Here is a 25,692-nt window from a genome sequence, read left to right as displayed (position 1 = left end):
ACTGGAAAGTGGCAATAAGGAACTGAACAGTCCAGATTTGTAAATTTTTATATTAGTCATAAACATTTTGAACATGATATTAGCTTCCTCAAATGTAAAAAGGGATAACTGAATGGTCTTTTAGGAGTCATCTAGCTATAAGATTTTATAATTACCCAAAGTAGACTGGTCTTAATGTTTCCAAAAAAAAAAAGCCAGCCATTTTTTTCGCCATTATAACTTAGCTTATTGGATTTATTAGACAATTTGAACAAAAGCAACGAATAGCTGTCAGTATGTGAGCACGATATCTGAAGTCAGCAGTTGCTCAATTCTGAAAGTCCCTTGGAAGCCTGTGCTTAATTGATCAGCCGAAGCAGACAGATGGCATGATTCAAGTAGGGCTTTGAGGAAGCTGTGAAGCAGATGAAGATATTCAATAGTAGCATTTGGGCAGAAGAGGGAATTGTGTGGTATGTATTCTTAAATGTGCTACATGTTCGTGAAATTAAAAGCATTTTACGTTCATTTGAATATACTATTATTTAAAAAATTTTAGTAGTTGATCAATCGAATTTAAATGCTTTAAAATATGTCTTTTTACTTTACTGGTTTTTGTTCTGAAAATACAATTAAGAAAAATATTTCTCATATAAGTGAAAACAATTATAACTACACTATTTTCTACATTGTTATATTCAGTTGTGTTAAAACTTATGATGTATATGAAAACAAAAGTAGAGTTATGTGTTTTTGTAAAGTAATAAGTAATATTTATATGACAAGATTATGAGTAACCTTGCTTCCTGAGGCAAAATTCCAGTCCTTGTGTTTATTTAAACACAAAAATAAAGAAAAAAGTAAAGAAAAATGCTACAATTATGAAACATGCAGTGAAAGCTATGAAGGAGAAAGGTGTACATTTAGAAACAAGCAATTGTGAATGCAAGCTATTAAAAGGTAATTTTTCAAGAAATACTTAGCATAATACATGTATACCTGCACACTCAAAGTCCTTCTGAATATGCTGATATGTAGTACCGATATGCAAAAACTCTTTGCTGTCTCTTCATTTATTTGATATGATTATCATGATCAATTTATACCCAATTTTTGCCCAAAGGATAGATATTACATACATTTTAAAATACATATTTATAAATTTTAACTATCCTAGTATATTTTATATGCTTTTAAAATGTTTACAATTTCCTTATTTTCTTCTCCTATCACACTGAAGGACCAAAATCAGAATCTTTGTTCCAGTAATTGAGCCACACACATAGCTTCAACTTTCATTTGCATCTTAGAAGCTAACATGGCAGGCTATGTTGTAGTTATTAATCATGAAGTTGAACTAAACCAGTCCCTTCTTGATTCTCTTTCCAAACCAGCTTGCCTATAAGTTACACTGGTAGTGACATTATTAGTATTTTAGTATAAGGTATTCCAAATTCATTAATTCAAGAACATCTATTTGTTGGAAGCCCATTTCTTTCACTGAACTCAGAATAGAAGATGCCTGTAGGACTGAATTAACAGGCTGTGAACTCTTCGCATAAGGAAATTATGTTTTGTTTTGATAGTTATATCAATAACGCATAGCACAGAATAAATAATCAATAACTATTTAAGTAGATAATAAGTAGATAAGCCTCTAGGTTTTGAGGTAATACAGGTAAGAAATAAAAACCTTAGCTAAGAAATTAATAGTGGTGAGATGATCCATTGATGAGATATGAAAGAATTAGAAATGACAGGCCTCAGTAAGGAATTAAATGGTTCTTATGTTGTGGCTTTCTCCCCTTAGCACTGATATATCTTAAAACAAATGTGTGTGTGTTTAATTGTATAATTAATATACACACTTGTGTATGTACATATCTTTCAATGGTGAGTATCTCTAAGCAATTTCATTATCTAAAAGAGAAATTATGTAAAAATGTAAATCATTCCATAAGTAGTTCAAATAAAAAATATTTGTTAACTACTGTAATATTAGAAAACAAATCTGAACAAATGAGAGAACTGATTATATAGTATATATTCTTGTTATTCCGATTATTCATTTTAATCCTTTAAAATATTTCCCCAACACTGTTTTAAATAGAAATTAATATAGATATACTTTGAAATAAGGGTTATTTCAATTCAATTTACGGTTAAGTTTTAGGTAGAACCTCCTTTCTCTTAGACCTCACGTTTCTGTGCGGAGGGAAAAGCATTTAAGTAATGCTCCTGGTCTCTCTCCACCTTTTCTCTTGTTCCACCCTAAGGAAGGAGGAGTGGCTTATAAGATAGGTGACTTTGTTTTACAGAATCAGGCACTGAAGACTTAGCCCTTTCTGGATTCCTGCTTCGAAATCAGGCTGCCCACAAACAGCAACCGCCACAGTGAATAAATCCTCAGAGCAGCTGTAAGTTTAAGGCCTGAGCCTGTAGCAGAAGCCTCTTGGGGTTCAGTGAATCTAGCTGACTCAAGAGAATAATTAGCAAGCTTTTATAGGCCTAAAGTCACAGTTTCTAAATTTATTCATTGTATTTATGGTGATAATTAGATCTCCCATCTTCTACTTACTGGATCTAGCTTACAATCAGACCCAAATCTGGAAGCAGAAAATAGGGGGTGTTTTTTTAAGGCCCCCTAAATCTCCAAATCAAACATTTATCAAGTAAAAAAAAAAAATGCTATCTCGAGAGACAGCAGGGGAAAATAGGATATGATCACTGAACTCAAGGGACACAATATAGTGGAATAAACAAACATTGTACTAAATAAAATAGAATATATTTTAAAGAAGTATATAATACTATATGGGCCCAGAAAAACAAGCAAATGATTCTGACTAGCAAAAGAAAGGGAAGTGTGTGTGTGTTGTGTGTGTGTGTGTGTGTGTGTGTGTGTGTTGTGTGTGTGTGTGTGTGTGTGTGTTGGGGGGGGTGGTACAGGGTTAGAACGGTTTTATAGAAGATATGGTTATTTGACTTGCATTTTTGAAGAATGAGTAGAATTTTTAATTAGACATCAAAGGAAAAAGGGCATTTTAATTTTAATGGAAAGAAAACTAAGGAGACAAAAAGCAATAAAAATATTAATAGAGCTTACGAGAAAATTAATGGGGGCAGGAGTGATACTGGAACTGGAGATGGGTTGTAATATAATCAAGGTGAGAAATCTGTTTTGGAGATTCTTAAAAAAAAAAAAAAACTAACAGGATTTACTGACTCACTGAATGTGAAAGAGGAGCAGAAATATTTCCAGATCCTGTGGCTGGTTACATGTCAAGGCCATCAAATGTAAGAAAAATTCAGAAAGAGGACACATTGGGCTATGAAAGGATGTGAGGGAAGATATGTACACAGGGTCTGGCAACCATTTATAAATTTAGGCCTAGTCTCAGGGGGAAGGTCTGGCCTGACCAGTTACAGTGGAGTGCTGTCTTCATATGCTTTAGAGTAAAATTTTGATAGAACTATCACTTCAGAAATGGAATGGCTGGGGCAAAAGAGGAAAAATGAGGGTGGAGCTAAGAAAATACATAACTTGGAAGTGATGGGGGTAGAATGGATACCTGTTAAAGGAGACTTTGTCATACATAACAGAAGCATAAGAAAATCTATAGAGGGTACTAAGAAAGGAGAGAGGTTCAAGTGACAGAGTGGTTTATGTACAATGTTGCAGGATGCTGCTGAAAAACTAGGGAGCCAATATAATCTTGAGAGGAATTTCATAATAGTGGTAGAGTGGGAAGGGGGAGCAGTCAGATGGTAGTATTTACTATGGGATAAAAAATAGGGTAGTAAGTGGCCTTTGATGAGCTTTCAGTAAGGTTATGATTTTTATGAAAGACCAAGGAAGAAGATAAAACATCCAAGAAAAGTAACTATTCTTCAGTGGCTCTAAAAATCTGTCTCTGAACATTTAAGTAATAATTTGTTTTAAAGTCTGGGAAAGGAAAGTTAATAGCAAGCCTTTAACCTACTCTTTCCCAATCAGGGAACAGGGTGGAATGAATGACCTCAAACAGACCTAATAAAGATAAAGGAAAAGAATAAGGATCAGACCTTCTTGTAAATAACAGTGATATTTGCTAAGGAAAAGATAAAGGAGAGTCCTTATCTATTAGACGTCTTTAGAAGGATACAATTAGTCTTTCTAGACTTTTATTGTAAATAAACCCCAGATTTCTTGATATGTATGCATATATAAAACAAAAGAAAATAAAACAATTTCTATTGTGATTTTAGAAGAGTCTGTAGTCATTTCAACTAAAATTCTATTATAAATGTAAAGGAATACAAAGTGGAGTTAGATTTTGTTTTCTTCTATTACAAATTTTACAACTATATAAGAATACAAACTAAAAAAGGAGATTTTTAATATCTTACAAGGACACTACAAATGTATATGAATACTTGTACCTATTATTCCATTCTATAAATAAACATCTCATAAATAAATGAACAGAATCAGACTCTAAATATTGCTAAAGAAAAACTTTACGCAGTATCTGAAGAAGTGGATTACATTAGCATGACTAAATAGTTTTCTTAAGGATTTGCAGAGTTAGTATATAAATTTCCACTGAATAACTTCTAATTGAAAAGAGATAGCAATCATAACCAAGACTATCAATTATAACCAAGTTTACCAGGCTAGAAAGTTCCATCATAATGGAAAAATTAGCTGTTTGCAATTCGGAGGCAGTGTAACACATAATCACTGAATACATTTAATTTAAAATCAGAATTATTTATTAATCAATTAAAAGTTTTAAGCAAAATTGTGTGAGTAAACATATGCATACATAAATTATGTATATTTATTTATTTTTAAATTTTGTGTATTTATTTTTAAGGCATTGGAAAATCTATGGTGAATTTACCATTTTTGTTGTCAATATATCATCTAATGCTAAACCTGATCTATATCAATGAATAGTTTGATTCAAAAGTGAATACAGATGCATAAGGGAAATATTCTAAGTAAAATTCTTGTTTTGAGTTAATGGAAGATTGCTGTTAAACCTATAAATACTATTTATCAGTGGAACTAATAGAAAAGTTCAGATAACTTTCTGGACCTTATAACATTATCAGCATACTGAAGGCTCCCTGAGTAGTATGTAAATAAAATGACTAAACAGCAACAGAAGGGGAAAAGCAGCAGCCAGAAGCAGTTACAAATTACATCACACCATTTGCAACAACATTCACAGAAATATGTGTATATGGACCCTTGGGCTTATCCACATACACGTATCTCTCCACAGAGATGTATAATAAGGGAGGGGGAAATGGTGACAATTAGCAAAGTGAACATGAATGAATAAACCTGTGAGACTCACATGAAACGAAACAAAGTGATTAGAAAAATCACTAGTACAAATGATAGGAAATTAAGAAAGTCTTTATTTTATACCTTTCTCGTTCTGGTGAATGCAAACTAGTATCTGGTCTCAAGCAGTTGGTACTAGCACTCCTAGCCCTGTCAAGGGAGGGCTGCAGTTCACTAGTGCCAGTGCATTGCATCCAATGGTAGAAGAGAAAGACAAAGAAAACAAAGAAAGGAAGACCATGTTAGAGAGTAAAGCATAAAATAATGTCCCCTTTACATAAAATGTAGAATCACTGTGATTCAGTTCGTAAGGGTGTGAGAGAGCTGACAGGATGATAGTGCAAAATTTTGTTTAGAAAATCAAACTAAACAAAGATTATGCTCGAATTGCTCTGCATAATTTTTTTAAAAAAGAGTCTCAGACTGAAAAATGACACTAAATCACACCTACTTATGAAAAAACCAATACAGAAAGCACTAAAACAAAATGTCTAAAAGTTCATTACCAAGAACAGATGCCACACCAAAACAAAATGAAGGACATCAGAGGAGAAAAATTTTACACTTCAACTATTCTGGTTCACAACTCTAGACAAGGGAAGTGGAAGGTATGACTTCCATATGTTCTTACCTAATCAATATTTCATCAGTAAATCTCAATACTCTTGAATTAAAGCATTCATGATGAAGAGAAAAGTCCTGTCTAGTCACTGATTTGGTTTTAGTATGTGCAGGCAGAACTGAGCTTCGCAAATTAAAAGTATCCAAAAATAAAACAACACAAAATTAATTATCACAATTAGAATCAACAATTAAAACAACAACAAAAAAATGACAAAAAAGACAACCAGAATTCTGAATATTGAGTAAGGTTTTATTTAAAAAAACCTTCTAGAATTCCTAAGTTTTATAATTAAAACTATTTTTAGATCTCATTAATTTAATGTTTCTGCGTATAATTAATTTCAAGAAGGAAATGTTAATGCTTTATTAGAATGCAAATTTGCTATTTTTAACAGGCAAAGGATTAAGGATTAGTTTATAACTGGGACTCACTGTCATGACTCTTACCTGTAAATATTCCAGTGAAAACTGTTTTCTAACAAAGGCATCTTGGGAGGTAATATTTTATAGTGCCTAACAAGATGTCTGGAACATGGCCACACAAACATGCAGGAAACAAAAATATATATGAAGCAAATTTTACTAGGCTATGAAAAATTTAAGAGGCCTATAAAGCTATAGATGGATCTTTTGTTTTTTCTCAAAAGAACAACAATAATTATTTGAAGATAGGATTAGAATTATTAAAATATGAAATCACAGACATCTGTCTTTATAATCATGATAATAATAATTTAATTGCCTTAATTTAAAAAATCTCTGCTTACTAAACTACTGAGTTATTAACATTTAAATTTATTATTTAATTCCTAATTTAACATTATACCTTCTTCTATGGAAGTAAATAACTCGTAGCTAAAGCATTAGCCAGATAATTTATGTAATTTGGGAATTAAAACATGACTTAGAGTTAATATGTTGTTAACAAGTAAAGAGATGACCAGCATTTTAGGGATGAGGCTAGTCATGTACTCAACTATAGTAAAGAAAGGAAAGGACAAAGGATCAGGAAGTGACTCTAGTGAACAAGTTCTTTCATTTATAAGCTAGATCCAAATCCAACCATATGTAAAATTTATCTTTGGCAATTGTGTGAGATGGGCATTAGATGAAAACCAGAACATGAATTCTGATGTGGCAGAAAATGGCAGAAACAAGGACCAACTTCATCTGAATTCCTTTAAAATCAATGGGGGTTTCTGGACTCTCTATACCACCAAGAGAAAACTAATTAACTAATGGTTAATTAATTTTTGGATAATTTAATAATATTTCTACAAATTGCTCATTATGAAAGTTCATTATCCATTTTGGATTAAAGTATGATAATCAGAGAATAAACATTTGCTGAAGACATTCTAAACATCAACCAACCAGCGGTTCACTCATATTTATACTAATGGTAGACTCCAAGGGAATGTATTAAAAATGTATTAGAGTACCATATTTGAGCACAAACTGAGGACAAATTTTACTGAAATTAAGAATTCTGCCTACTTTATAGACAACAGAGTCTTCAACTCCAAACCTTAGACAAGTATCGATAGCAACATGTTGCTATACAACTTTTCTAAGCAATTGGTTCAAAGGTGTACGTTTTTTGTTGCTGTTGTTGTTGTTGTTTTCCAGGAATAGTCTAACAGGGGTCAGCACAGAATGAAAAAATAAATAGAAAATAGCATACGATTCATAATATGAAGGTCTAAGTTCCCACCATGGCTTTGCCACTTATTGGCTATTAGCCTAGGTATTTCAGGTCAAGTGGTTAAGCCTTTGTCTACATATATAAAATGGGAAAACAACAACACTTATCAGGTATGCTATGAGACTTGAACGAGGTAAAAGACATAAAGTATCTAGGACATTGGCAGCAACAACATTTCCTGTACAACACTACTTTCTCAGGGCATATTTTATGCAAAAGGCGTTCTATGGTTAAATAATATGAGGGAGAATTAATTAAAAATATGAGACAGACTTCTTTAGTTTATGACTTTACCGTGCTGTGCATTTTGAATCTCTAGGATGGGCTTTAATTTGTAGAGTTTCCAAAATCTGTGTGACTTACAAACTCTTTTGTTGGTAGAACGTTTGCACAGGACCAACTCCCCAGAACGTATTTTTAGAAAAACTAGTTTAGTGGAAAATGTCAAATAGATCTGATTTTGAATCCTTGCTCTGTTACTTATCAAATTAAAATTTCTTAGCATCTTTCCTCATCTGTAAAATGAGGATAATAATATTCATATCATATAATTGCTGTGGGGAAATTGAGATAAAGTACATTAAATACTTAACACTGTGCTTGGTGCACAATGAGAGTTATTTTTCTTGTTTACTGGAAAATAGTAAATCCTCAAATTTCGTTCTGAAAATTCCTAAATAAATATCATATGATGTTTTGAAGATAAGATTACACAAAATGATTAAATTACTATTATATTATATTGTATAAATCCTGATATTTCATGTTTAGAAGTAGAAAATAAAGAAAAGAAAAAACATAACTTTAACTATTTTATTTAAACTATTGGTGTATGTTAGAAATATCCATTTACTGGGTACAAGTCTACACTTTTTATTGGCCAAAATATTTGAGAGTTTGTCTCTGTGTTGGTTTGTTTCACTGATTTACTACTTCCTTACCTCCAAAATGACAATAAATATTTACAGACTGTATTCTATGAATAATCTATAAGACGATTTATTTTGGATATGAAATCTAAGAAGTAATGAGATAAAAATAAAGTATCAGCTTCTAAGTTCTAATTTAAGGAATACTACATCTCCTTCTCTTTCATCTTTAAAGAGGCATCATATCATTACATGTCTTTATGAGGAAGTTTGTACTGCAGAATTTCTGAACTGGTGGGGGAATGAAGGGAAGGAAGGTTTAGAAGTTGGCAGGTCAAATATCCTTATTCTTTAATCTGAAGGAATTTGATACTCAGCTATTAAAAATGAACTGCTGAAGATTTTATTAAAAGCAAACAATATAAACAAAAGTAGATTCCAAAAGGAAATAAAAATGACTAAAACAAAGCAAATTTATAATCATGGAAACAATGACACTGCCATGCACAGAAGATCAGACCTCTTGTGACTAGACAGGTGTGTGTGTTGGGGGTAGGGCTGCTCACAGTGAGTATATAGGATTTTAATTGCAGAAATTGGTTCCTCAGTTTTAGGAATGTGTAAACAGTACCACAGAGGCTCATCAGTCTCTGGATTCTGAATATACAAACAGAAAAGTAGTCTTCCTGGATCAAAATTGAAATTTATTTGGAACCTTTTCCACACCTCCATGTAAAACAAAACAAATTTAGAATACTTGGGAAAATTACGTATTAGTAATAATACCACTAAGGGAGAGATGAAAGAATAGTAGAATGGAAAGAGAGTGATCACACACAGTTACCATTACCAATCCCTGTATTTACCTGGTAGTATGTAGGCATTCTGCACTTCGTCCTCGTTTTGCTCTGGGCAGCATAAGAAGCTCACTGCACAGACAGGATGGGTGGTGAGTGAAACAGATAAATTATGAGGCATTAAATGATGTGGGATATGCCAATGGTATGCCGATGAAAACATGAAAAGGGAAGAAACCAGATTGTCTGCACTAGCATATTTGCTTGAGAGGTTAAACAAAAAAGAAACATGACAGTATTTTTAAAAATTTAAACAATAAAATACAAACATTATGGTCAAAGTCCTAACTGTTACTGATTTGCTATTATAAAGTGATTTTAAATAATATTAAAACAAAACAAAACTAAACCTAATCTTCTCCAAATAAGACATAGAAATCTATTTGCAATTCTAGACACTAGGGTATTTTAACAACTTTTGAAAGGCTTATAAACCTGGCCTTTCTGAAACTAATAGGAACCCTAAAATTTTTCATTTCTTTTAAGTAACTTAAAGCATGATAGCTTTCTTAGCTTTTATAGATATTGAAAATGCAATATCACATTATGTTTCTCCTTAACCAAAAGAAAATATGCTTGATTAGGAATATTTTACTTTAAAATTGATACTTTCTGTACACTTAAATTAATTCCACTCTATTGAATGCCTTGGTCAAGAAATCATTTTTGTCCTTCATCACGTAAATTCATGGTGGCCAGAATGAATGCTGACAAAGTGGCTCTCGCTCAGCTCAGCTCGGCTCAGCTCAGCTCAGCTCAGCTCAGCTCAACTCAACTCAACTCAAACTAAGCAGGATAGAATCCTATTCCTCAGAGAAGTCCCTGTTCCTGTACCCAATATGACACTACTTTCTGAAGGTCATGGCACCACTTCACAGTAGGATGACAATTAGGGAGGTAAGAAGCTCTACTTGAGTTCTGTGTCCCTGACAACATGGCAAAAATCAATCATTTAGCACCACTATCATTTCCCTACTCTGCCTGAAGCTTTTTCACTTCAAAAAGCCACAAGACAATATTCAACAGGTGGGTATTTCAAAACCTTAAAACATATCCTGAGCTTGCGGGCAGGCATATTATACAGGTACGTGGTTAGTTTGAGAAGAAAGTCTGTGGGCTTGTAGAACAATAGAGTTGCAATGTAGATTTTTAGTAATTGTGTCCAGGAAGTATTTGTTAATATGAAAGAATCCATCTCAATATTTTCTACTTTATAGACACTCTGTGGAAATATATTTAATAAATAGGTGTATAAAATATTATTGAAGTTCTCAGAGAAACTCTGCAACATTATCTGTCTTTCACATTATCTGTCTTTCATATCCAAAATTTTAATAACATAAAATACATGATTTATAATTACATAAATAACATCCCAAAGACTGCAAACCTCAGAATATAAAATATTTGAAAATTGCTTACATTGGCTCACTTCTATAATTTAGAGTAATATCTTAGTCAACAATAAACCATGCATTGGAATGTGGCTAAACAGAAATTTTGATTTTTTTTAAAGCATCTATTAGGACAATATAATGTTAGTCAAATAATTCCTAGAATTGCATTTCTATCAGAATATCTTACCAGCTGTTCCTTGGGAGAAGTTTGGTTTTGAGTGATAAAATCGTTTTACTAATGTACTATGTCAAGATATTTATCATATATTACAACAAAGAAAAATTTATAATGTCAAGATCATAATTTGATTAAATACCTGTCTTGTTCAGATAAATACTGACTATCCACCTCTCTGGATCTGTGATCAGCTGGACTTCGGGAGGCATCATGGTGTCTGGTTGGAGAACGTGACCTTCTTGTTGGATGAATTTCATCTAAACTCCTAAAATGATTAAAAAATTCATATGCATCAAATTGTATTATCTTTCCAAATCAGACAGACAGACTAATGGGAAAGAACTGACAGTACTGGCAAATAGCTGAATAGCTTGAAAAGTGTTGGCATCATAACCAAATACCCATTTCATCAATGAGTTATAAGTATTTATTCTCTCTGAGTGCTCTGCCTCTGCTGCTTTTTTTCCAACCTTCTTTTGTACCTCTATCAAACAAGGACCAAGATTTTTACTTGCATATTTAATTAAAATTTCAGACGTGTATTTCTGGGTAAGATGAAATAGAACACTACACTATACTTATGTATTACATACTTTTCCAAGCATTTATAGTACTTCAAAGAGACAACCTTAAATTTCCTAAAAATGCATTCTGCTGCTTAATCTCATCTTCTTTGCCATTTGACTCCACAGGTCTAATCCACCGTCACACAATTTCCCCCAACAGGAGAGAAAATTAGCAAACAGAACACAAGGCAGTTATTCAATAACTGTGCTTGGGACATACACTTCTTTCACCCTTTGGGAAATTTCTTGAGATTAATGAACAGAATATTGTATAGAACAGAATGCTGAGATTAAAGAACAGAATATTAGATAATGAATAAACAGGCATTTTTGCCTACAAATGATTCTAAAAAAATAACTTGATTGACCAAACCAACATTTCATTTCAGTTAGAAGCCAGTGGCAGTTTCCATTTGTGTTATAACAACAACAACTAAAAGGTACTGTCAGGGACACTAAGCCCATTTGAAAGCCTACCTCTGTAATGGCACATTTGGTAAACGTGAACGCGGCCTTCCCTGATCATCGCCGCGATGAGGAGATACTGAACGTGAGCGGTGATGCGTTGTTCTTTGCTGTTCTGGCACAGTTAATGTTGTAGATTTACTTTCTCTAGCACTAGACCTATAACCTACTGGCAGGAGCACACACAAAAAGTAATCAATATTCTTCTATAATGTAAATGTTAATGTGGAGATATCAAATTATATCTAAAGCAGCCACTGACTTATTAAGATAAATGCCATGCAATCAATACTATTAGCCTTATCTTAAAAACTATTAAGTATATTGTACACAGAGTGTAATATATACATGCAAAAAAAGAGGTTACAGTTTAGCTCAAAGGAACCAAAAAGATACTGAATATTACTGTAATAGTTGATGCCTCAGACATTATAATGAGTTGGCTACTATTTTAATTCAAAGAACAAATGAGTTAGTGATTTCTTAGCAAAACAAACCAAGCACTTGACAGTGAACTAAAGTTAATGTATAAGTAAATGTTTAGAAATTTGGTGTCTTTTTAATGGTATTTGGATTTTTCTTCTAAAGGATAAGTTATTTTAGTTGAATTCAGATGGCTTTGCAAATAAGAAAATGAAAATATTCTAATTTTAATTAACAAAGAAGAGTAGTAGACCTTCGCTATTACAAATACTAATCATGAATTTTGCAAACTTTAGACAATACTGCAAATTTCAAATGAACACAGTGTATGGCAATAATGCAGAGAAAATTAACCCTCCTAAAAAAAAAATGTCAAATCTTCCCCAGATATCTGAAACTATTCCACAAATGTGTTAGTAGTAACAAAGTTAAGTTAATATAGTTAACATAATTCCAATTAAAAGTAAATTATAAAAGTAAATCTCCCTTGAAGCAAAAAGGTTTATATCAGCCCTGATTAAATTTTTTCACAAGGTCATTGTATGCAATTATTGAAAGAAAAATAAAAAACCATGTGGCTAAAAGAAAAATACTCATACTTACACGCACATAAAATGTCCATGAATCAGGAAAATATTAGATTTAACTTGGCAGCTTACACTGTTGTTCATTTATTTACTTGCTAATTCCTACATTATTTTTAAAATATGCCACGAAACATCATATCGAAGGCAGACTAAAATTATCCAACAGTTTATTATTCGTGATTCTATGATCTTTTGACTAAGCTTAACATAGAAGAAAGGTATTCAAACATTTCATAAAGTATGATTTCACAATACTGAGACTAAAGAAGCTTAACCACTTGTCACTCTAAAGTTCTTTGCTTTGTACAAAATAATTGATTTTCTTCAAATTATGTTTAATTTATTGTTGTTAACATGTACCCTATATTCAGAAAAAAGGTAAGAGAGAATTGCTATTTTATGCTTATTTCAATGCTTCAGTTGGCTCAAAGTTAGAAGTTAGAGGGTTTTCTTCCATTTTCTGAATTTGTAGTAGTGATCTGAAGACCTGAGACTGCCAGATGCCTTTCCTCAGATGAGGGCATTCTGTATGAGGTTATTTATATCCTCATTAAGCAGCTCAATTTATTTATTTTAAATAACAGTGAGGCTATGGTAACTATAAAGTTTATAAAATGTAGTTCTGGAGGTCTCAATTGCTTTCAGAACCTTAGATTCTTTCCCTAATTAGAGAAAGGTAGGAAATACATCAAGCAAGAACATGGAATTCTATGATGCTAAGAAAAACCAAAGCATTAGGAAGTTTATGGTATGGCTGTGGTAGAAAATCAAGTTTTTAAAACAAATTTTTTAACTTCTTCAAAAAACATAAAACCAAAAACTTCACTGACTGCATTAAACATATGTAGAACTGGCATCTACGCCTAATAAATGTCCTTTCATAGTGAATGCTAGGAAATGTAGAAGCAAATCTGTAATCAACCTCTAAAGGCATATGAGAACATATCAGCGCACTTGTTTGTTAACTTATCCCCTCACTTTATTTTAGCTTCTTGCCTTTATTTCGCCAATGCTCATCTTTCCTCTTTATTCAAAATGTATTATATAACACTGAGTGGCTTGCTACATTATATTTGCGCTATATATATATATATATCTATATCTTTATATATATATAGATATATATAGCGCAAATCTTTATATATATATATATAGATATATATATATATATCTTTAGAAGCTTCCATATACCCATTTTGGATCAATGAAGAATATACCCCCAAAAATAAATAAATTGCATTATCATTTTTATTAATTTATGAAGAGACCTCTGAAACATAAAATATTAAGTATTGGTCATACAATTTATTAGTTATAGTCTATTCAAAGTTTGGCTCATTACATATTAAATGCTAAATGAAAATGAATATTTGAAATGATAATTTAGATACTGCTTCTACATGATAAAAGAGGTTATATGTATTTGCAAACCCCATGCTCTAGTATATGTCAGTGGAATATAAATATATTTCAAAATCAGTGTTCTCTGGTGGTGTCCAAGCACTAATTGCATCTGTCGTGGGTCTTATAACTCCTATTTTGGCTGCTGTCCATGTGATCTCCCAGGGTAAGAAGAAGATACTCACCATTTTAGTATTTATTGAATTAGCCATTTACTAATTCATCCCTCCACTATCCTGCCTCGCTTTAAAAAATATGAAATTTCAGGTGAATAAAATATGAGAACCACCCACAGGAATAAATTCTATTTAGGTAAGTTGGGAACAATAACACTAAGGCTGATATGCAACCAAAATTCTTGTTAAAAAGGTTTGATGACTTTCCTATCAGGAATCATCTATCTGATTCCTATTTACATATGCAAATGGTTTAATATACAAACACTTTCCTCCTTCCGATTTCATTAAAAAACAATATTCTATTAAATTTTGTGTTAAAATTTCTTTGGAGAATGTGTCTAATTATTATAATATTTATAATAATAATAAATAATTATAATAATAATAATTATTATTATTATAATCCTTTTAGAAATAAAAACGAACAAAATATGAAATGTTATCCACTATTATCCATGATTATTTAAAACTCTCACTGATGATCTAATATCCAAGAGTAATATATAACTATGTAGATGTGCACACCTCCCCGTTTATTGTTTTTAGGAATATTTTCTACTTTAATACAGTGATTAAATACTACATTTTCTCTGAATTATGGAAGCAGATGAAACCTAATTTTAAAGAACTCTATAATTTTCTCCTAGTTTTAATGAAGCTGTATGTGTCTCTCCAAATTATGAACTTAGTCACTAGTGTGGAATCTGTTTACTGACTTGGCCAAAGTTATCGCCCTCAAATTGAGTGTATCCCCTTAGAGAAATTACATAAATTAAGAAGACATACATGTCAATACTGTCCTAAAGAAATGCCTTTAATAATTCATATTGATGTATCTCATTATTTTTTCTTTAATTACTTCTTATTCAGTATTTCTTTACTTTTTACCAGTAAGTCAAGGAAACAGTACAAGATCGGTGGCAAGAAAATAAGCCTTTACTACCTGGTTTTACTCATTTTCTGACAAAAGAGTCAGATGAGAAACAGATTTGAACTCCACGATGTCACAAAAATTTTACTTATACAATGCCATAAAGATGTTGACTTAAAACGAATACTGAATCTTTCTAAAGCATTTCCTTTTTTTTGAAACATACATACACATTCTAGTTATAATAAGCAGTAAACACATCACAAAAGCATTGAAATTTAAGCCATGCTACATGCATTTTAAACCCTGCCATGCACCTTTCTCAGTATATTCCATGGAAGGCTACATTATTTTCAGAAACAGAGGAAGGAATATCATAGACATACAATATAAAACAATTTTTTTTAAGAAAATTCAAAGTATCTTTTCAAAATGAAATTTATATTTTCACTTATGCTCACAGCATTGTGAAATGATGACTTTAACTTAGCTAGCCATGCTTCTAAAGAAGTATCTGAGTAAATTAAATAAGTAGAGACGTTAATGAATAGTTGCTAGTCAAGTTCAAACTGTCTTAGTAATTTGGAAGACAAGTCACCATGGAATAATAAAATACTGATTTCTCTATGCTATACCTCCAATTCAGTATCCCAGAGAAGTCTGGAAATTGACAGTAAAAACAAGCATAGAAACATAGTGAAGCAGGGCCATGCTCTTCACCTACGCACCTGGAGGAACTACTCCAATACCATCATCAACCTCATAATCTGAGATGTCACTATCACTGATTCGCTGAGATCCTGCACAACAGTAAGGCAAAAACAGATACCTTTGTGTCTCTCTGGTTTATAAAATGTAAAGGACATGGTCACAGTTTTTAAAAAATCAAGCTGATTACATTACTACTAAATACTTTTGAACAAGAATCATACAAAGTAAATGATGATCAGGTTTTTTAAAGTCATGTTTGTTCTCCAAAGATAAAGTTTTCTCAGTATTTCCTACTTAAAATCAATGAAGACATATTGAAGGAAGGAGACTTCATAGAATGAGATTTTGACTTTTAAAATTATTCTTTGATTCAAGTGTATACACTGTTTTCTACCCAGTTTAGTGTCCTCCTCTACAGTTCAGTGAGGATGAGGGCTGAGTGGGAAGGTTCAAAGAGAACTTTCTTGCCTAGAGCTCTACTGAGCTCATATTATTGTAAGGACACCAAGGCCCTTTATAAAACATTTATGTTTAGCCTTCAAAATTAGCCATTATACTGCATTAAACATTAATTTTTGAGGAAATGCTTGATCGGAGAGCTCTACCATAAAATATTTAATTATATAAAGAAAATAATTTGGTTCTAGATTACCAAAGGGAAGCTTCTAAGCTTCACTTATTCTATTAGAGATTTAGTCATAAATCAAAATTTAATGGACAGGTACAGAAAAAATACTGTTTGTCCCGATCACTGGACAAATAACAACAAACATATTTTATAACATTTTTTTAAAAAAATTATGAATAATAATACTAAAAATACCCAGGAACTATAAAGTTATTAAGATGTTGCTACATGAAGTAGCAAACCATCAATAATGACAGAAACCACTCTACCAGTTCACCAATTGACAACTGATTTAGTACTGAGCCAAGAATTACATTTCAGCATTTCTAAACTGTCATGCTCTTGAATTACTATAATCTACTATATATATATATATATATATATATATATATATATATATATATACACACACACACATACATACATACATACATACATACTACTTTCATTGGGAGATGTGGAAAATAGATTTGCCAGGTATCTTTATATAATTGGATAATTTTCCATTATTTTTATCTCCAATAAACATTTAAAAAATATCTTAAATGTTAATCTCTCACTAGATCATTACAACATAATTCTGGTAACTAAAAGGACCTTTAACCTACTTTGTAGTTTTTTGCTAGAGCTTTCTCCATGAATGTGTCGCCTTGGCATGAAAGGTGATGGCTGAGGCAGAGGTAGTGAAGATTCATCATGTGTCTGAAGTTTATACCAATGTGGTTCATCATCTAAAAGTGCTGTCTCCAATTCTATTAGGATCTGAAAGGGCAGTTCTTAAATTAAATCAAGCATATTTACCAAAACATAATATAAAAATAAATCATAATTAATCTATATCCCAAAAATTTCAATAAGCATTTGACCCAGATCTTTATAGAATACATCACCTCTCCAAGAAATTCACTTTCTTCTTCTTGTACTCTTGGTTGATCCCACACAGTTATTTCTAACATTCGTTCTCTAAAATCTCTACGATGTACATGTGAATAGACAAAAGTCTGATTCCATTTTGGTTCTAGTACTTTCTTTACTGTTTTGGTCCTCCTTTTACTTTTATCACTGAAAAATAAGTATGTTTTGTAAATGAAAAAAGCAAAAACAAGTATATGCTGCCCTCTACTGTAGTTACACGTAATATTGCTGTTGGAAGTTTTACTATTTTAAATTCTTATCTTTTAATATAAAAGTCTAAAAAGACTGTACAGTTTAATACTATTCTAATTGTAACTACGGTGTAAGCATTAGTTAAATATAGGTGAGCATATACAAAGGTATATTCTAAATAATGTATAGCTATCAAAGACTAATAAGTATATAATTAAGGTAATGGAGATTTTAGTACTTGGCCAGGTTATTTAAAAAAATACACGGTTTGAGAAATTTTTTTCCCCCCAGAAATGTAATGTAGTTTATTCTCCCACAGAGAATTCTCTAGTATATTTTAAAACTATATCACAGGTTTATACATTTGTCCGCACTCATCAAAATGTATATATTAAACATGCATAATTTTTGGTATATCAATTTTGCCCCAATAAAGCTTTACAAAAATAAGTAAAACTATATCCCAGGGGAGGAAATTCCACTTTTTATATTCGTAATGATTTTTGCATATTTTTTCTAAAATTATTCACTACCTTCGATCTGGAAGAAAATACATTTTTACATAGGGGTTCCTGGGACGCCCGTCCACTCTAGAAGGCAAATCTGTTGCTTGCAGAACATTTACAATCAGCTGGTGTCCCACTTTATCGTACCATAGTTTCACCTAAGAGCAATGAAGAAAGGAATTATTTGTAAAAATTACGAGGTATAATTTTACCCCCAAAACACTCATTATTTTTGAAGAAAGAAAACTTAAATTTCAATACAACTGAATTATAGATAATATTATTTCTGAAAAGAATGCCAATTTGAAAGTATAACCACTTAGAATTGGACTTTTCATGCATTTTAAACATGACGTATAACTGATAGGCCTGCAATATTTTATCCTTTTATATAATGTTATAAAAATGAACTAATGCTAAAAATTTTATAAAAAAAGAAGTGGGGGGATAGTATCACTGTTTTTAAATGCTAAATGCAGTATTTGGTGATTACAAATGTTTAATAATTACAGTGTGGCTAAATGTATTTTACAGCATCACATGTAGGTGAAATAAATGAGATTTGATGTCAGGAACAGTATATACAAGAGATTTGGAAGAGATCAGAAAACACACTTACTGTGGACCTATTTTACACCAGGTACTGCTGTTTCCTGTTTTTTCACATTTAATTTTTATAATTAACCTGCTCGGGTTAATTTTCATGAGAGAAGGGGAAAAGAATAAAGGAAAGTGCAATACACAAATGATGCCTTCAAACTAAGTGAAGGCCAAATAATATTTTCTACAAAGATTTCATGACAGTTTGAGTAAAAAAAAAAAGAGAGAGAAAATGACATACTGAAAAACTATTGTTAGACTCCCAAGAGGCAGAACTTTAGGAGTCAATACAGTTTTTGTGTTGGCAGTGAATAATGTTAACTTTAATATTTTTAAAATTTAGAAGTCGGTTTTGGTTTTATGGTTAAATCAGAACTATGAGCATAAATTGCTTAATGGACATACATCAGAACATTTAAGAGTCATTATGAGTGCATAAGCTAATTTATCAATGGAGTGATCTTTCACAGGAAGGGACAAATTAAGGATTCAAACCTAGATCTGTAGGAATCCATTTTTCGGTTCCCAGTTAATCCAACAGATGTGTTTTCATAAAACCAAAATGGATTTTCATCCCTCTTAAAATACATACAATGAAAAAAAAAGATGGCAGGGCAGATAAACACAAAAGACTCTTTGAAGATATTCAATCTACTACAAATAGATGTTAAAACCAAGAAAGGTTTTAAAAATAACAGCAAGTTTAGGTTTATCTTCTTTGTTTAATTAAAATCAAGAAAAGAGCAGGAAGAAGAGACCATAGAAACCTATGCTTATTAACAAGGCAAAAGATCAACTAGTATTTATAGAATAATTGGAAGCGAGATTATCTCTTAGTTATACCAATGTCCAGTATTCTACCATAATCTACATAGATGTGGTTTTTCATAATAGTTAGCCATAGTACCTTTCCTCTAGTATTCCCAGATCATAGGTAAGACAACAGTGAAGAAAGCTAGCTTTTTCAGAGTGATATCAGCACGAAGAGTTTCACCAAAAGTCTTAGGAAGTTAAGAGGATTAACTTTTACTTTAATAATAAATTTTATTAAATATTAAATATTTAATGATTAAATATTAATGTTAAATATTAAATTTAAATAGTCTAAATTTAAAAATCTCAAGTTTCAGGCTCATAAAGTTGTTGAGTAAACAGAATATGACTTTCTAAGTTTATTATGTCTAACCAACAACTTACCTCAGTAACTTTTACATAACACACAGAATATAATAAATATCTTGTTTACTTATGTTATCATTTGTCATTTAATGTTCACAACAACTGGTACATTGTAGCCACTCAATAAATATTTCTAAATAAATACATGAACAAAGGAATAATCTAGTAAAGACACAAAAAATTGATGAAGTAAATTATGGTGTTAAATGACTATGAATAATCATAAGCCTCAAAGAAAGCCACATTTTTAAAAAATAGGCTCTGAACAGTGAGTAAGTACTAATGGTCTTTAACATGTACAAAAAACACATACAGAAAGTTGTCCTGGTAAGACTTGTGGGGCATCTTTTAGAGCTCCAGGACTTGTTGGAGAAATAACAGAAATGGAAGGCCTTTCCATCTTCTGAGATTCAAAGGAACTTGAACCTAAAAGAAGAAAAACAAATTCAGGTAATTTTTCTAACATTTGTAACATATGTGTGGGAAATATATATACGTGTGTGTGTGTGTGTGTGTGTGTATTTTATAAAACATTAAATTCATCTCTTATTTGTATAAAACTGTAATTAAATATCATCAATAACAGCAGAACCTACTTTTAAATGGAGAGCAATAGAAACTTATGTTTTCTTCTTTGATTAATCATCTACTTGAAAAGTATTTAAAATATTTTGTATTTTTTTTGCTTCAATTTGTAAGTACTGATTTTCTACATTTCTGGAGTTTAGTCCCTTGCATAACCTCACATACAGGTGAAAGGCTCCACACTTTTAGTGATAAGAGGTACCTGTTATGTTAATTATATTGGCTAAAGGATCATCTCTTATGAACTATCTTTTTTTGAAATTAAAATGAATGCATATATAACAGAATTTATGAGTATATCTAAACCTGGAATTCATTACTATTTTAAAATAAGATTTACCATATACCTAAGTTTAGATCTTATGAATGAATCTCTTGAATGTCTGAGAAAGCTGTCTCTAGTGATTCACCACAAGTGACTTGCTTCTCCTTTATGTGGGAGAGGCTGGCTCTCTCCTCAGACACTCAGTGAGGCTCTTCTCCCACCTTTTCCACATGAAAATTCTCTCTTTCCAGATCACTGTCAGAGTATAACCTGACACAATCAGTAGTATAGAATGTCTGCATAATGCTCTTACCCCAGCAAGTAGAACCTTGAACCCACAGCCACTCAAAACAGCTTTATTGTCAAAACTACTTATGGAGGATATGTCATCCACACATTTTTTTCAATACATGTAAATTAAGTTTAAATTAAGCCATATAGCATCATTCTGTACCCTCCAAAGATTTTTATCTATAAGAAATAGTGCTATACAATTCTTTGTTCCTATGCCTCTTCTATCAAGTATCCTTAGGATCAATTTTTTCTTTGGTCTTATTAGTACAAGTAGGCTGTTGAGTCTCAGTACTCTGTTGTTTCTAATCATCAGTTTGTTTTTAATATTATAGTAGTTTATTCTTAATTAGTATCAACACTATAAATTATGCAATTGATTCCACTTCCCTCTATCAGAAAGCTCAGAACCAAATGTGGGCTCCTCTTTAGCAGGTATGTACATGATGGTATGCATTTGATATAATAACCTAATCTCTGGTTCTTTGTTTACCCTGCCCATATATTTTCTACCTCTTTATAACCACTGTCACTTGTTTACCTCTTAAAACACCATGTATTTTATATGTCTGTAAGATGGGTTACATAATAACATTTGGTGCTCAAACCCAAGTATTACTAATTTAATGCTGATCCATGGCAAAGTAAATATCACTGCCACATTCTCATTGAAAACTTCATTACGTGTCCATATTTTATTGCACATATTGTCATCTTCTCTCATCTGGAGTTCTTTAATGTCCATGTACATGATTCAACACTATAGCCTCACTGTTCTTGACCTACTTATATCTATTAGACTTTATCTCTACTCCACTCACTCACTTCCATGATCATATCAGACACTGTTGTACTGTATTCAAATTATCTGTTAGTGTGACTGCTTCCTTCATTAGACTATTCATGAGAGACTGAGCTAACTGACAATCAAACCAAATAATCCAGTACCACAATATATTTTAATGTACAGAAAATAGAACTATTACTGGTAGAATAATTGAGCTCTGGCAGGGCCCTAACTGTTATGATGCAGAAGGGTACTGACAGTAAAGATTTTTGTATAGCCACACACACACACACACACACACCCTACACCACACACCACACACACACACACACAAAGTGTAAAAAGAAAAATCTTAAAGTAAAATTTCTTGATGAGTTTCCAATGATTGTCATGGTTACCAACTTCTAGTATCATTGGAGATAACTTTAGTATAGAAACACCAATTGATTTATATCAATTAACTAAAGAAAATGGAAAGTATTTATTCTTCAATTTCATTCCATATATATATATATCACACCAACGAAAAAATCTTATACTCACTAGACTCCAGTGGAGGATGGGAGCTCTCAGGAATCCGTGGAATATCACTAAAAGAAACAGGGTATGGTGAAAATTCCATTAGCTAAACTACCCTGCCTGAGGCCACCACAGCCACATTTTATTTTGGTGGTGTGAAAAATCTGTTTGGGTCTTTATAGGTGTGGAAATGGACAGGAGTTACTATTCAGGCAATTACTAATGTGCATGAATGTCAAACACCACACAAAAATAAAAACTGCAGTAAAAATAAGTTTTCATATATTTAATAGCAAAACATTTTAATATGACAACAATAAGACTAATATTGTGGCTAAAATTACCACAATATTTTTACTACCAAAACAGCAGGTTTTGGAAATAAAAAATGTTAAAGGTAATATTTTACTTCAATTCTAGAAAATCAAAATGACACATATTTTACAAATTGGTAATATGCTTTACAAACACATCTGAAAGAGTTTACTGAATGAAAGGAATGGAAACATCTCTTGAGAATAAAATAATATGGTGAACATCATGGGCAAAGTTAATAAAATAAAAGGGATGAATTGCTTTGAAAATTAAAATGGCACAAGCCTGCAACAAAAAAGCCAAACTACTTTATATATGTGAATATATAATTTATATACACATATATAACCCTATATAGAGATTCGTATCTCTATACTGAAGTTAGCTAAATATATGGTCATTTACTGTATGATTAGAAAGTGACTTGTGAGAACACCCGTTCCTGTCACACTCACAAATTACTCTGAATGAATATTTAATATAACCTCAGCTTAATCCATTATCCACGGTGACCTTAGGAACCCTGAACCCTCTTGGTTTAAGAATTGTGCTACCCAGAACTGCTTTACCTCTGGTTTTCCAAAGATATTTAGTATTAACTTAAGGAGATTAACAATATTCTAAGTATAAACATGACATTAAAGCAGACTGGAGTAACCTAGTACCAACTGAATTATCAAAATATTATTTAAGAATTTCTAACCACTTACCTTGTTATTTAACCTCAATTTGATTTTTTTGCACTTTTGGGGGGAACAGGAACAACTTTTCTGTTTGATTATTTTCCTGCCTCTCAATTGCACAATTTTTGTGCAAAGTAATTCTCATAATCACCTACAATTTACACTTCTTAAATGACAATCCATCCTGCATTATTTATTTTATAAATGTTATTACATATTTTTGTATAATAATGTGTGTAAATATTTTGTATAATAATTAAGAGAATAATTTGCAATACCTAAGATACAAGACCAACTATTTATCTTCTGCTACCTTCTTCTAAATTTAGAGGCAAATAAAAGTAAATTTTTAAAAATCCAGAAACAAATTTTTAAGTTATACAACTTCTTTGAAAATCAATTTTAAAGTCAATTATAACAGTTTGAGTTTGGACCTCCAAAACAAGGTACAAGCTTTGGATTTTGTGTGTTTATGAAAGAATTGTGAAAAAGTTGTAAAAAAATTTTTAACTGATTCTGAATTTGTTAATTCCTTCAGTAATATCTTTAAGCATAAATTTTCACCTATGTTTACACAAGCCTTCTTAATTAGTTCCACACACAAGTGGGGTAGCAGAATACTTCTAATAACAATTATCAGCATAATAAACAAGAATATTGTAGGCTGGCAAAAAATGGTCATACCCCTAGATGACTGACATCTCTTAGACCACAGTTGTGTTTTTATACCTTTCTTTACCATTTTACATCTGCTTTTTAAAATTTTTTTTCAATTATACTTGCCATACAATATTATATATTAGTTTCAGGTGTACAACATAGTAATTAGACTTTTATATACTTTATGAAGCGATTATCCTGGTAGGTCTAGTACCCATTTTATACACAAAGTTATTAAAATATAACTGACTATATTCCCCATGCTGCACTTTGCATACATCTCAATGACTATTTTTATAACTGGCAGTTTGTACTTCTTAATCTCTTTCACCTTTTTTACCCATCCCCCCAATCTCTTTCCCATCTGGCGACCATCAATTTGTTCTCTGTATCTATCAGTTTGTTTTATTTGTTTATTTTGTTTTTTAGATTCCACGTATAAGTGAAATCATACAGTATTTGTCATCCTCTGACTTATTTCACTCAGCATAATATCCTCTAGGTCCATTCATTTTGTCACAAATGGCAAGATTTCATTATTTTTTATGGCTGAGTAATATTCCATTGTGTATCTATACTACTACTTCTTTATCTATTTAGCTATTGATGGACACCTAGGTTGCTTCAATATCTTGGCTATTGTAAATAATGCTGCAATAAACATAGGGGTACGTATATGTTTTCAAATTAGTGTTTTGGATTTCTTCAGATAAATACCCAGAAGTAAAAATCTGGTCATATGGTAGTTCTACTTTTAATTTTTTGAGGAACCTCCATACTGTTTTCCATAGTGGCCGGACCATGTTGACCAACATGCATGTAAGTTATGTTTGGAATGATTCTTGGAATCCCTATGCCATGGAACTATGAAAAAATATTTACTTTCTGCTTTAAATTATAGGACTACAGTTAACACAGTTATTAAATATAGCTAGAATTATTCTTCCAGGATTCTAATAATTCCTCCATTAGCTGGAAAATTGATGCCGGATTTGGTTTTCATTTAAATATAATCTTTGTATTCCATATTCTTTTTAATTCCATAATACATGAGGGTTCAAGGTTTGTCTAGGCAGATTATTACATTTTTAATTATTTCCATAGAAAAGTAAAAATAATAAAAAATGTTATTCCAGTCCACTTTAACTGTCTGTTAGTTTTTAATGTCATCATGACATTATTTTAGCTGATTACTTTTAAACCACTACATATCTGAAAGTATTTGCCAATGTGCACAATGCTTGAATTTAAATTTTATTTTTAATACTTTTGATTCACTTTCCAATTACTTACCTCTTTTCCAGCCTCATATATACCTCAGCACTAAAACACATGTTAAATAAAACTACCATAAATTATATAGTGTTGCTATTTTTAAAATATCTGCATGGGACTGTACAATACTTTTGCAAGTGTC

General features: G+C 31.5%; 1 protein-coding gene across 49 annotated transcripts in view; it reads right to left on the bottom strand.

The window, feature by feature from the left end:
• The window catches only part of RIMS1 (regulating synaptic membrane exocytosis 1), a 414,008-nt gene that overhangs the window by 113,640 nt on the left and 274,676 nt on the right, over nucleotides 1-25,692 (bottom strand). For 13 of the 49 annotated variants that reach the window (XM_036219225.1, XM_016162020.2, XM_016161968.2 and 10 more), the window contains 11 exons: nucleotides 22,642-22,688; nucleotides 20,484-20,596; nucleotides 18,419-18,549; nucleotides 17,669-17,840; nucleotides 17,387-17,540; nucleotides 16,168-16,239; nucleotides 11,991-12,144; nucleotides 11,087-11,212; nucleotides 9,382-9,444; nucleotides 6,389-6,466; nucleotides 5,402-5,491 (listed from right to left, as the gene is read on the bottom strand). In XM_036219225.1, coding sequence (XP_036075118.1) covers nucleotides 5,402-5,491; nucleotides 6,389-6,466; nucleotides 9,382-9,444; nucleotides 11,087-11,212; nucleotides 11,991-12,144; nucleotides 16,168-16,239; nucleotides 17,387-17,540; nucleotides 17,669-17,840; nucleotides 18,419-18,549; nucleotides 20,484-20,596; nucleotides 22,642-22,688 — 1,200 coding nt within the window. Of the gene's footprint in view, nucleotides 1-5,401; nucleotides 5,492-6,388; nucleotides 6,467-9,381; nucleotides 9,445-11,086; nucleotides 11,213-11,990; nucleotides 12,148-16,167; nucleotides 16,240-17,386; nucleotides 17,541-17,668; nucleotides 17,841-18,418; nucleotides 18,550-20,483; nucleotides 20,597-22,641; nucleotides 22,689-25,692 lie in introns of all 49 variants that reach the window. The other 36 variants (XM_036219329.1, XM_036219333.1, XM_036219341.1 and 33 more) reach the window with 5 other exon arrangements.

This window comes from Rousettus aegyptiacus, unplaced genomic scaffold (genome assembly GCF_014176215.1).
Source record: "Rousettus aegyptiacus isolate mRouAeg1 unplaced genomic scaffold, mRouAeg1.p scaffold_m13_p_1, whole genome shotgun sequence".
NCBI classification, from domain to species: Eukaryota; Metazoa; Chordata; class Mammalia; order Chiroptera; family Pteropodidae; genus Rousettus; species Rousettus aegyptiacus.
This window is presented reverse-complemented; position numbering and strand designations above follow the sequence as displayed.